Here is a 13,849-nt window from a genome sequence, read left to right on the forward strand (position 1 = left end):
TACTTTTTATAAAAGCAAGCCAATATAAACGATTTTTAGAAAAGAAATATTACTATTAAATGTTTCCTGAATATTAAATAATTATTTCCTTATGTTTATCATTAATATTAGGCACCTTAAGTTCACTTATTCTTTTTTTATTAAAACTGTTTTCAAATGTACATCTTAAAACTAATGTATTCCTTTGAATGGTATCTTAATTTTGAAAATTTATAAACGTACAACAAATCTATACATATATTATTATTATTATTATTTTTCTTCATAAATGTTAGATTAATTTATTCGATAAATTAATAAAAAAATAATAATGCATAACAAATGCACAATAAATTCGTTTGAAATTCGTTAAACTTTACCTGCAATCCACATACACAAAATTCCATAATTAGGTACATCTTTCTCTTTTCATCGTTATAAAGAACATCTACAAGGTTAATGACGTTCTTATGTTTTAATATTCTTAATAGTTTTATTTCCCTGTTAATGAACATCAGAAATAATCAAAATGTATATACAAATAAATTAAGTTATATGTGTATAGGATCAGTGTTTGCTTGAGAACTATAAATAAATCTATTTATTCAGTTATTTTTCTTAGAAAATATAATCTTTCTTTAGAATACACGATGAACTTTGTAATGCAATTGTATGATTTAGTCATGTAACATGCATTTGTTGTTGTATTTAATTTAAAATAATATTAATTTATGACTAATAATATATAAATAGTTAGTTAGTGGTTAGTGGCATTTGTCTATATAGTTATGAATATATATATATATATATATATATAATTGATATAATCATATTTGTAATAATGTTCAGGAAATGATGTTCAGGAATGTACAAAAGATGAGAAATTCCACGATTTTTTTATAATGAAATAGTAATATAATTGTACGTGTTACAAAAAAATGAGTATAAATAATAATAAACAAAACATAAAATACGTGCAAATAGGAATTATTGAAAATATGAAAATTATTTTTGATAGAACTAACGCGTGACAACTTAAATTGTGAAATATGACAAGATAAACAAACGGATATGTATAGATACGTATGTATGTTGTCAGCACCCAAAGTTTATACACATATATTCATATACATATTATATTACATGCTAAAATAGCATACCGTTGAATTTCTCCATTTGGGAGTTTAAGGTGTTTTTTCTTTTTTAGAATCTTAACAGCTCTTCGACACAGAGTTTCTGAATCCAGTACTTCTTTCACCTTACCATAACTACCTTCACCAAGTACATCCCCCATAACATATTTACCGATAAATTTACATTTTTTCTTTTTTTCCTCATATATGATCTGATCTGAATCCACCCTATGGAAAAACATGTTGATTTCATCCAAGTCATAATTAGGATCATCGTTAATCCACTTGACTGGTTCGATGTCTCGAAATATTTCATTGTCTATTTCTTCCTCGTCTGGGTCACATATCGTAATCCGATTGTCCATTTTAACAATTCTAAGTTAAACTTAAAGTCTGACTAAAATCACACTAAATTTTAACCTATAATACAACCGGCACCACTACTGTTGTGAACTACGACCAGGGGAGCCAAACTCGTAGAAAATCTTGGAAAATAAGTAGTAGGAGGGCTATGGAATAACGCCTCGTCCATCTAATAGGTGCGCCCATGTTCCCCCATCTATTTGAGCACACTCTGGTTGATGATTTTTTAAGCTATTTCCCATGGTACCAAATGATTTTATGATAACAAATTAAGAGGGTAAGTAAGTTACCCGAGTAAGCCACTGTAGTGGCGCATAAACCTGAAACAAATATTCGCTAAAGCCACCGCGCAGAAAAATTACCATAGAACCTGAACAGCAGAAAAAAATGAATAAGTCTTTTTCCTGTACTTGTTCCAAGACAATTGTTCTTTACGAGTAAACTCCTTTAATTAATAACTAAAACAAAATATCTATATCAGATTTTTAATTGTAGTTTGCTTTTTAATGTATATAAAATTTAATTACACGTTCACTTTGTGTATACTGCTAGTTATTAAAAGTTACTAGGAAATAAGAAAGTTTCAAATATATTGAATTTCTAGTAACATGGCTACGACGAAAATGGTAATAGTAGTGCTCTACCTTTATCTTACAAAAAAATTTTCACCGCAGAAAAAAAAAATAATTGCTCTCAATTGCTCACTGATTGTTTATTTAAAACCCATAATTTTTTGCTTTATTTTTTTGATTTTTTTACTGTCGGTAATTCGGATGGTAAGTTACCATCAGATCTCGGTCGGTAATACGACTTACCGACAATAAAAAAATAGCGAAAATAAAGTGAGCAATTATAGGTTTTAAATGTGCAATTAGTGAGCAATTATGAGCAATTATTCTTTTCTTTTTCAGTAAAAATTTTTTACTGTCGGTAATTCGGATGGTAAGTTACCATCAGATCTCGGTCGGTAATACGACTTACCGACAATAAAAAAAAAATAGCGAAAATAAAGTGAGCAATTATAGGTTTTAAATGTGCAATTAGTGAGCAATTATGAGCAATTATTCTTTTYTTTCTGMGKTGAAAATTTTTTTRTAAGATAAAGGTAGWGYACTACTATTACCATTTTCGTCGTAGCCATGTTACTAGAAATTCAATATATTTGAAACTTTCTTATTTCCTAGTAACTTTTAATAACTAGCAGTATACACAAAGTGAACGTGTAATTAAATTTTATATACATTTAAATGCAAACTACAATTAAAAATCTAATATAGATATTTTGTTTTAATTATTAATTAAAGGAGTTTACTCGTTAAGAACGATTATCTTGGAACAGGTACAGGAAAAAGTCTTAATAGATTAAAAAAAAATCGATATCATATTGGAGCTAGAAAGATCGTAGAAAAACGGACAAACAAAAAGTGTGCAATTGATTGAAAACAAAAAACAATAGAAAACTTCATTGCTTTGCTTAGAAATGATAAAAAAATGTTTTTATATTTTCAATTATTAATATAACTAAGTAAATAATTAATTAATAAAGTGTGCAATTATAGATTTTAAATATACAATTAATGTACAAATAAGAGTATTTATTAATTTAGTTCTACTGTTCTGTGTTTTTCGAATATTTGTTGGTAATATTATGGCGTTAATAGTATCGTTTAAATATATTATTTAAAAATCCCACCAAAAATATATTTGACGTATCGGCAGAACGTCACTAGACCGCTAACGCCACCATCACTTTTTATACGCTTAGCCCATAGAATTTTTTTTAACATCCTGACATTGCGTTTGGTCTACTAATTCGTGTGGTTTTTTAACTAAAATCTGATGGATGTGAGATCTGTCACGTAATTGCGATATTAGCGGTTACAACGATTAGATTAGATACGTCTTCATTGTTTAACAAGAGTTTGTTTGAACAAATTGTAACGAAAGCAATAAAAAAAAAATGAGCGAACTCGTTTGGGGAATAAAAAATGGTGATCTCGAGCAAGTTCGGGATATCGTTGAGAATAAGGCAAATATAATACAATATTTCTTTTATAGATTTGTAGAATCATTTGTAGAAATTATAATGTTATCAGACGTTAAATAATATTACGAATAATTATTTTTATCTTGTCTTGATTGTTTTATTTGAGTAAACCAAGTTCGCGAATACATATCAACAGTATAATTTGCAGTACTAATAAAAGTAATCGCTTAAATAACATCTGCAGCAGTTTTTATTTGTAATTATCTTTTATGATATAACGTGATATTTCGGTAATAATGTTATATCAATTCTTTTTAACATATATACATATATATCTCTTACATATTATCTTTATATGTTGCAAAATAATATCATATAATTTTATTATAAAATATTTAATCATTAATATCATTATTTCAAATTGTATTTTTCATTTTATTTAATATGTTTCTTTCTCTATCTTTATATATATATATATATATATATATATTTATTCAACAGAATATCGACGTAAATCAAATGATCGATGGAAGAACACCATTGCATTATGCTGCAGATTATGGACAATATGATGTAGTAAGATATCTTTTGGAAAAGGGTGCGGATGCTAATGTAAGTTATATCATTAATTATTTTAATTATTATAACTTAGTAATATACTATAGAAACATCAATGAAATGTTTACGAACGATTAAATAAATGTCTTGTTTAATGATCATTTTTTTCAGGCTACAGATAAACATGGGATAACAACATTACTTGCTGCAATTTGGGAAGGGCATACCCATTGCGTTAAACTATTATTAGAAAAAGGTGCTAAACCGGATGGATTAACTCCTGACGGGACAAGTTATTTGAATGCTGCCGAAAAAGAAGAAATAAAACAACTTCTAAGAATGCACTAGCAGAAATCTAAACGTATATACAAGGCGATAACTTTTTTTATTCTAGTATGTTAATGTTCTTAAATATAATATCCGCGCGATTGCTTTGTTTTTAATTTCGTGCATACTTTTTAACTATCATATTTATCTATTTTAAATGAAAGCTATCAGAAATATGTGGGGGTCACAGTTTTATAACGATATATCGCACACACGGAAGATAAATACTTAATCAGGAAATTATTCCTTTTTTTCTTTTTTGATTATTATATATTAAATTTTCAATTATATATTAATAAGTAAATGTTCTAAATTTATATTGTGTAGTAACATCTTTTTATGTCTTATTGTGCATTTTAATTAAGTTTATTATTTTTTCCATATTTAACCAAGTATATTGTAGAGAATATTTTGATACATTCTATAAAATGAATTCATTTTAATCTATTTATTATTTGTTCGTTAATATCGATCATTCCTATCACATAATTTCTTTAAAAATGGGCTGTTTTAATATTATATTTATAATTTCTTTAGTAAAAGAGAAAAGGAAAGATTTTAGTTACAACATTAAATATTAAGTATTAGTAAAAAATGAAATATCATCTAACAATGTGTGAATTTCTATTCGAATTATTTCGTGATTAATTTCATTTCAATTCGGTTTTAAAAGTCTTTTTATGTTAAACATTAATTATATATTAAAATATTACAAATGTATTTGTGAAGATCATATCTCATATATATATATATATATATATATATATACACATATATATATATATACATATATATTGTCTCTTGGAAGATATAAAAAAATGTACAATAATCAAAAGTCATAAGTCATTAGAGCATTGTTATAAATTTCGTTGACTTTGTCAACTTCATATACATGGCTAAAAGTTTATTAGAGTGCTGCGCATTCAACTGGCCTATTCTATGAGATTTAATGCTAACTTAACTGGTATGGCATTCATCCATATGCATCCCTTCTACTGTAGGTGGTACAAAATTTAACAGGTTGTCTAAAATAGCAAAGTTAGCAAAATATTATAACACATACGCAGATATCTGCTTAGTGAAACAGGCTAAAGAGGAAAAGACTGTAATATATAATCAATGAATTTATGCAATATATAATAACAATGTGTTTTGTATATTTTTGTTCTGTTTTAATGTTATGTCACATTTGGATGTTTGCAAAATGAATACATGTATACATTGATAATACAATCGTGTTTATCTTTTCCTTTTAGAATTTGTGTCTAAAGAATTCTCCATCCTTCCTTGTGATATATATAATAAGATCTATATTATTTATATTTATCAATTGTTTTCTCTTAATTTCCATTACATTATTTCTTTCACACTGTACAAATAACGTGGAAACACATTTATAATATCACTGGTATTATTATTTGAAAAAATGAATATTCCTCTTTAAATTCTTATCATTATTTCATTTGTACTTGTAATAAAACGTATATTCCTTTTTCTTAATATTATCTGCAATTGTATGCTATACTATACTATATTATATATGCTATAAATAGAACAAAAAATTAAAACGATTTAATTGTTATTTAAAATAAGATCGATAATATATGATAATGATTTTAAATACCTTAAAGTAATCGACCTCTGCAATTTGATGCACCGCATTTACAAATAATGACTTTACCCGGTATGCTACCTACGTCATAACTATAATTCCATGTTAATTCCTGGCCTGCTCGAATATAATTCAAAGCAAAAAATGCCACCCATGGAAAACGTACATCATGTGTATCTACAAATACGTTTTGAACGAAAACGTTTGGATCGCAGGAATGCTAAAAAAATAAAAATCACATAATGTAACGTTTAATTTATAACAAAGGAATATCGAAAGAACATTTGTGTACGCTTGAATAATTTATACATTTAAGTAACGGCCTATATTTCCTGTTGTTTTGGCATCCATGATGTAAACAGCTTCATCTTCTCCATAAAAATCCCTTACAGATTTAAACTTTGGTCTATCTAATTGTAAAGGTTCTATCGAAGGATCGAATCTACTTGGTACGCGTCTACTACTTCGAGTTTCTTCTTCGTCGCTTATTGTTACCGTATCTTGATCCAATGAACGATTTTCAAGCACAGATGATTTAGTAATAAAATTTTCTAAACTTTTTGTAATACTTCCATCTTCGCTGTTTTCCTCAGAACCATCTAAATTAGATTCACCTCTTTTACGTTTTCTAAGGCGCTTTCTAAATTTAAATAATTAAACATGAAATTACATTGTTACAATAATAAATAACAATTATAAGAAAATATAAAGTTAAACAAAAATATTTTTCTTTTGAAATAACACTTGGAATATTCTCGTGATATGTTTTAAATTACCTGATAGAAGATTCGTTTAAATCTACAGAAACATTCACGTATTTACTAATGTTATAATCTTCATCAGAATCATTTGTATTATTTTTAACATTATTATCTTCATCATTCGTACCACGTTCTTTTCTCTTTTCTTTTGCAGGAGTTAAAGGTATTTCTGGATCAAAAACATCGCTTTCGTAACCTTCTTTCATCCCTTCCACAACTTCGACATAATCTAACTCTGCTAGATATTCATCTCCATAGTTTTTTCCACCTTCGTTTGCACCCTATTTACCCCATTGAAAAATATATATTATATTTATTTATATATAATATATTCTTGCATATTATATTTAATTTAGTTTTATACCTGTTCGGTTAATAGACGTCCAGCATAAATACATATAAAAGAACCTAATGGAATGTCAGTAAGGCATCTTATACCCCAACCTCGAGGTGCCGTTTTGAAAACTTGTAATTTTAATTTGAGTGGATGCTGTACAACTCTATTCAAGCAAGTTTTTACGGCACACTTACAACCAGAATTACATTCATAAATACCAGTTGTTACTGGTTCTGGTAAACGTTTATAAACGTAACCAACAGCTGTATTTGGAACTCTTCCTCCTAAAGTTGCTCCCTGTATTGTTAATTGCCAACATTGACATTTTGTTTTATCCTGCATAATTAAATATTTTAAATTAAGAAAATATATCTTTAAATTAAATGAGATACATTATAATGATATGCTTTTATACAAGTAAATATACATTTATTACCTGACAATCGTCTTCGCAATCACAACTACAAAGAAAATTTGGATCTAAATTTAAATTGACTCCTTCTGTAGGTTCTCTTTGAGTACTATATCTAATAGTATCGGGTAAAGCATGATCTAATTCATTCACACACGGTATTGGCACATTTTCTATTCCATAACTAAGATCCTGTAAAAGGTAACTGATACTTATAATGATATATTCATTTAATAATAAAATAATTGTCAACGTCAACTTACTTTAATATTAACAAAGCATTTATCTAAAACAAATTCTGCCAGACAATGGACCCAAAAATCAAAATCAAATAAATCTACAGACATTGGACTATTAGTTTGACGAAGATAACAATGAAGTTCTTCCATGTTTCGTAATCTTATACCGCACGGTGCTTGATACAGTATAACTTTTTTGGCTTTTGGAAATTTACATAATTGTCTATTCCAACCACATAGTAAAGGAATCGAAAGGGGCGAGTAACCTTTCAAATCTTCTGGCGTGAAAGATATACTTCGTATGCATTTCGGTCCACATTTATGAGGAATGTATTTTCTCGTTTGAATCTCATTTTGTGTTTGATAATACTATAAAAAGAAAAAAAACAACAAAATATTTTCTATTATTCCAATTATATATTCATTAATATATTTTGCATATTTAATTGCACTTAATATAACTTACAACAATGCTATGAGAAGATTTCATTTCTATAGTAGAGTTGTAAGGAGTTATATCTGTGACAACTGCTTTTTTACTAGTACTTTTTTTAGCGACAGCACGAGACTGCAATGGTGCTATCGTCGAGACTGACTTAGATGTATTGACACTTTGATTTTCATTAAATTCAGTGTTCGATGGTTTATCAATTAGGATATTTTTTTTTTCCTCATCTACTTCTATATTTGAAGTATATTCCACGTAAGGTAGATTGTTTTTCTAAAAAGAGAGAGAGAGAGAAAGAGAGAGAGAGAGAGAGAGAGAGAGAAATAGAAATAGAAATAATAAGAGCATATATTAATAAAGAAAATTATTTTTTGATAAGTATGTGAAATGCTTACATTAGAAATAACGGGAATACGATGACGACTAGATGCATTGAGAGAAGCATGATGACCTTGCTGCCTTGCATTTGCTTTTAATAGTTCAACATATAATGGTCCTAATCTAGCAGAACCTCTATAAATCCATTCTGTTCTTTGATCTGCATCAAATTGCATTTGCACAAGACTCGCATCTACTTGTTTAACCCTTGCTACCCACCATTTACCATTCCATTCGGTTTTTACTATCTGATCATTTTGTAGTTTTACCATTGGTCTTTCCGGATACGTTTCCATATATTTTTTAACAAAATCACGCGACTCACTGGCTACATCTTCCCAAACTCTAGGAGAACTTTCAGCTACTATCAAAATATCTTTGTGCGTAACGTATTGTACATATCCATCGTCGAAGAACACCAAATATCTATACTTATTTGTAGATTTAGGAGGTTCTGCAATGACACCGCTATAAAAATTATTAGAATCATATTTTTCTTTAGTTGTTTCATAATTTTCTGCTTCGTGAAAGATAGCAACAATTCTTGTACCGACAGGAATTAGAACTTTACTGGGTACTGCTACAGCAATTTGTTTGCCAAAAACCGACTTGATAGCTGTATTATACTTTCTTTGGAATAATCTTACTCTACATTGTAATGGATTTTTTGAAATTATATGTAATACCTGGAAAGAGAAATAAATCGTATTATGTTATATTGCTTTAGCATTCGTATTTTGTTGTCTTTACCTTTCCTTTAATCCATCGCATGAGAGGATGTTTCATGACGTAGATTATGGTGTCAGGTTCTGGTTGCGGTTTGACAAGAGGACCGCTAGGAGGTAAATTCAAACCAACTACTTGTTTATTTTCTCTTTCAATAGGCAATATATCTGGTTGAGTATCTTGCTGCAATTTGCAAGGTGTATTACGCACTTGAGTGACTTTTTTAGTCGCTACAAGTGGATAATTATTTTCTTCACAATCTATATTTATTTGAAGTTCCTGAAGCATTTGAATTTGTGGCCTGAAGTCTTCGTATAAACTATTTCTTAATGTGTCCAATTGACTAGTTAAGGCTTTGATCTCATCATCAATAATTGTATTGTTTTCTATCGCGATAAAATTCAATATATTAAAATAAAGTCTATTAAATCTTTACTGAAAATATTATCTATAACGCGTGTATAAAAATACCATCATTTTCCTTCAACTGTTGTGTCAATATATTTAATGCTTCATTTATTTGATAATCCACATTGTATTGTTTAAAAAGTGATTGCAATGTTATATCCAATTTTTCTTCTAAATCCAAAAGTACTTCCGTTGGTAAATAAGTATCTGCGAATAGAAGATTAAAATAATGAAAACTAAACAAAGTAAAATACAGTTTATTAAATGTATCTAACCGCTGTCGTCAATTTCTTTTTTCTTTTCCTCGTCTGATTCATCGCTGTCAGAAATTTCTACTTCAACCGTATGATCTGGAAAATCGCATTTCAATAAAGATTTTTGTTCCATTAATGCTGCTACTAATTTCTGTCAAAAAATAACAAGAAAATCTATTTAGTGTTTTAAATAGGAATAAAAAAAAAAAAAGAAAATGATATAATAAATATTATAAATTTTGTCAAAATAATGATTACATACTTTTTGATGTTCCAAAGCTATATCAAAACATTGCTTGCATATTACTTTAGGTTTTTTTTTCTTTTCTGTATTGACACTGTAATATGCACATGCAAAAGATGGTGCAGGTTTCATATCAATTCCTGAATTACATTTGAAATTTATACAATTAGTATTACATGTTTTTGAAATCTTGGGAGTTTTCATTTTATTATTGGATACTTCTTCGTCTGAAACTAATTCAATTACTTCCATCATGAATGATTTTTATTCAGCTTCAGCTTCTCTAAAAATATAAAATAATATGTATATATATATATGATCAGCATATAGATTCTTCTATATATTTTATAATAAAGTTTTTTAATTTACTTACCTAATTGTTGAATAAATCCCCAAGATAACAATTTCTAATTGTTTTCTTCATGTATTAGTCAAATATTATAACTTTTATCATTCTCTTATTTTAACACCACCACACGTTATTAAAAATGCATAATTATTTATAAGATCTATTACCTACAAAGTTTCATTTATTAATTATTGATTTAAAAAATATACTTCTTGTATTGTATTATAAAGAAAATACTTTTTATAATATACAAAATAATTAAACAGTTTCCTTTGGTATTAATAAATGAATATACAGGTATGTGTTTTGTGGTTATGTGATGCATTTGATGTTAGCGCCATCTGTAAGTGGCGCGAATAAAGTAATGTAAAAACAAAGGGGTAATCAAATTTGAATAGAATTTCTATAAATATTTAAAAGAAAGAATTAATGTATCAGGGAACGAATGTGTTTCAATATAATGTTTAATGTTTTATGATTTATTTTATATTAAAATTTTGTATATTATGAAATGTATCCATAAAAAATAACTATCTTTAATGTTGTCACGTAGTTGAAATTTTCAAAATTATAAGTACGAGTTCATACTTTTAAATATTAAATTATATTAATTTAAATATTATCTCTCTCATATTGAATTAATTATAATATTTTTAATAAAACGTAAAGTTAAAAATTGTCGTATATAATCGTATATTCTATTTCATCGGGCGTCAATAAAAATAATACTTTGTTTTATCGAAAGAGTGGCGCCATATTTAAAATTTTATTTACAATTAACAATATTTCAAACTCACATTAATTAATACAAGATACTTTATTTTACTATTTGTTTCTTAGTATATGACAAGATTATTGTTTGTTAATTGTTAATATTTTTACTAAATCAAGACTACAAGAGAGACTATCATTTATAAAATTATTTAACGTGAATTACATTATCCACATGCCAGACTCAATATGCTAACGTTACACATAGGAGGTATTTATTTATTTCTCATTAATTATTCAGTATTTGAATTCTTTTCAACAATACTATTTAATATACATTATTGCATAAATATATACACTGCTGTCTGTTTGTAGAAGTACAGTATTAATGTTAACGATCAAAGAATATATATGATCCAAAATATAAATCGATAAATAAAAACAAAAAATAATAATAAAAAAAAAAAAGAAATTGTTCGGCACGTCAGACACAATCGATAAATAATATTTGATAATTTTTTTTCGTACACGCGAATTGAAAGACAATTCGTAATCATTGACATGAATTATAAATCATTTTATATAGGAGTAGAGTTTTCTTATTGTATTGTGTGCATTAAGTCGAATCAAATTATTCGAGAAATTCGAATTGTCATTGTTTTAATCTTGATTAATTCAATCTACCGTTAATTAATTTTCAATATTTATTATTCAATATTAATATTAGTATATTAGCCTATTCATTTTCTTTTGACGAATTATTTGACAATTTTTTTCTGTCTTATATAAGCTTTCCTGTAAAAATTACTGAATAGGTAAATAAAAATCACTACGTGAATCATAAAGCAATATGTTAAGATTTTTGGGACACCACAGTCCATCACCAATGTGAATAGAAGATAAATCATCATAATGATAAATTGAATCTGCAAATTGATATATATATTGGATAATTAATAAATATTATTCTATTAAATATATAAACACGTTAATTATTTATTTATATAATTTTTATTTATAATATGACTCTTACCAATTGTACCACGGTCATATATTTCTTCCACCATAGATATTTTTTATATTTTGGGCCCAATGCAGATATTAAATAATACGAATACATTATGATATGAACTGTAGAATTGAGTATGCCTACGATAATACCTTGTTCACCTGGAATTAGTTTGAGATAACACCACGAGAAAAGTGCTGTGACGCTATGATGATAAATATGTAGGAAAGTCAATTGGTTCTGTTTTTTTCGTAAAATGAAGAATACCTGGAAAACACAAATGGATACAAGGAAACAAAAAAAACAAACAAAGATAATAGAAGAAATGGAAATTAATTATAATAAAATATAACAATTTACGGTTCCTGGGATATATATAAAAACTTTAATTAAAAGAAAAACATATGATAAAACAATTGATGCATCGAATTTGAATATTTATATTTTTAATTTATATTATTCAAAGTATTTGAACCAGTGTGTTCTCTCATATGAAAAGGTTAATGACACAAAGAAAAATCAAGATCAAAGTAGGAATAAAAATATTAAAAATAAATGTATAGAAAATGGGCGAACAAAAATTGTACATACACAAATGTTAAATATGTTAATATAAAAGAATTAATAATTCTCCATCCGGTTGAAAATATTCTAAGCGATTATTACTCAACGACATTACAAAAGCTATTTTTCAATAACGAATTCCGGCATAATTTTAATACTGTTTTATTTTAATGAGTTAAATGATTTTTTTTTCATTTTAAATAATTCAATAATCTTTTGTTTCATTTATTTATATATATATCTCTCTCTCTCTTTTTTTTTTTAATAGCATCTTACCGTATCTACAAGTTCGATAATCTTAGCGAAGAAATACCACCAGGCAGCTTCCGATAACTGTAATTATAAATAAAAAAAGAAAAGAAAAAACAAGAAACAAATAAACCATAGAAAAAAGTAATTTTTTAATTATAATAAATTAATAAATGAGGGAGAAGGGGTGGAAACGTGTTAAAAGAAATACGTGTATACGTATTGAGATTTAAAAAAAAATAAAATAAAAATAAAAAACAATTTACTAACCGTTGTTTCTAAAGATCCGTCCTTAGACAATCGATGATATTGCAATTTGCATCCGTTCGAATGAATTAAAGCTGATAGATCAATTTTTGTAGCCTAAAAAAAATGAACACCATTGCACACACGTGTATAAATATATGTTCTCTTATGTTGTATTTATCAATTATTATATTAATCCATAGAAAATTTCTTACCAAAGAAGCTAACCATAAATTAAATACGACTAATATAGCGTTGTAAATTATCAACAAGTTTTTTAATTCAAATGCAGGACGATTTTCCATTATTTTCGGGCCAATTTTGATTACGAAAATTAAATATATCGATATTATGAAAAATATTGGTCCTGGTGAACCCATTAATGGCCACGTATCGATTATGGGATCTATAAAATAATGATGAATAATATTAAAATTAATCTAATGATTTCCTTTCTTTTTTTTTTTTTTAATTTTTCTTCCCTTACATTAATTCGTAATAAATAAATAATGAATACAGAAAAAGAAGAAGAAGAAGAAGAAGAAGAAAAATATG

At 26.9% G+C, this 13,849-nt stretch overlaps 4 protein-coding genes across 5 annotated transcripts in view; 1 reads left to right on the plus strand and 3 right to left on the minus strand.

Annotated features, from left to right (window-relative positions):
• LOC106790399 (serine/threonine-protein kinase STK11) overlaps window positions 1–1,900 on the minus strand; it is a 4,878-nt gene extending 2,978 nt beyond the window's left edge. Inside the window, exons 1-3 of the mRNA XM_014755233.1 lie at window positions 1,886–1,900; window positions 1,140–1,795; window positions 360–480 (exon numbers count right to left, since the gene is read on the minus strand). Of these exons, the coding sequence (XP_014610719.1) occupies window positions 360–480; window positions 1,140–1,477 (459 nt within the window). The 5' untranslated portion in view covers window positions 1,478–1,795; window positions 1,886–1,900. The remainder of the gene's footprint in view (window positions 1–359; window positions 481–1,139; window positions 1,796–1,885) is intronic.
• A 1,305-nt stretch (window positions 1,901–3,205) lies between these two features.
• LOC106790394 (myotrophin-like) lies at window positions 3,206–4,794 on the plus strand. The gene is made up of 3 exons (XM_014755226.1): window positions 3,206–3,504; window positions 3,964–4,074; window positions 4,192–4,794. Exons 1-3 carry the CDS (start codon window positions 3,436–3,438, stop codon window positions 4,366–4,368), a joined length of 357 nt encoding a protein of 118 aa, XP_014610712.1. The 5' UTR covers window positions 3,206–3,435; the 3' UTR covers window positions 4,369–4,794.
• A 573-nt stretch (window positions 4,795–5,367) lies between these two features.
• LOC106790393 (histone-lysine N-methyltransferase SETDB1) lies at window positions 5,368–10,724 on the minus strand. 2 transcript variants are annotated; one of them, XM_014755225.1, is made up of 14 exons: window positions 10,540–10,724; window positions 10,185–10,449; window positions 9,944–10,073; window positions 9,732–9,875; window positions 9,285–9,646; window positions 8,552–9,220; window positions 8,175–8,429; window positions 7,733–8,077; window positions 7,494–7,661; window positions 7,085–7,393; window positions 6,736–7,001; window positions 6,269–6,599; window positions 5,972–6,179; window positions 5,368–5,853 (listed from the first exon to the last, which is right to left on the minus strand). In XM_014755225.1, exons 2-13 carry the CDS (start codon window positions 10,419–10,421, stop codon window positions 5,973–5,975), a joined length of 3,423 nt encoding a protein of 1,140 aa, XP_014610711.1. In that variant the 5' UTR covers window positions 10,422–10,449; window positions 10,540–10,724; the 3' UTR covers window positions 5,368–5,853; window position 5,972. The 2 variants fall into 2 exon arrangements, with proteins under 2 accessions (XP_014610711.1, XP_014610710.1); XM_014755224.1 differs by having other exon boundaries at window positions 5,368–5,890.
• Window positions 10,725–11,253: 529 nt separating this feature from the next.
• On the minus strand, window positions 11,254–13,696 carry LOC106790373 (elongation of very long chain fatty acids protein AAEL008004). The gene is made up of 5 exons (XM_014755196.1): window positions 13,510–13,696; window positions 13,319–13,411; window positions 13,076–13,132; window positions 12,260–12,502; window positions 11,254–12,152 (listed from the first exon to the last, which is right to left on the minus strand). Exons 1-5 carry the CDS (start codon window positions 13,672–13,674, stop codon window positions 11,985–11,987), a joined length of 726 nt encoding a protein of 241 aa, XP_014610682.1. The 5' UTR covers window positions 13,675–13,696; the 3' UTR covers window positions 11,254–11,984.
• Window positions 13,697–13,849: the final 153 nt, after the last annotated feature.

Source organism: Polistes canadensis, unplaced genomic scaffold (genome assembly GCF_001313835.1).
Source record: "Polistes canadensis isolate GaletaPanama2010 unplaced genomic scaffold, ASM131383v1 scaffold_234, whole genome shotgun sequence".
Classification (NCBI taxonomy): Eukaryota; Metazoa; Arthropoda; class Insecta; order Hymenoptera; family Vespidae; genus Polistes; species Polistes canadensis.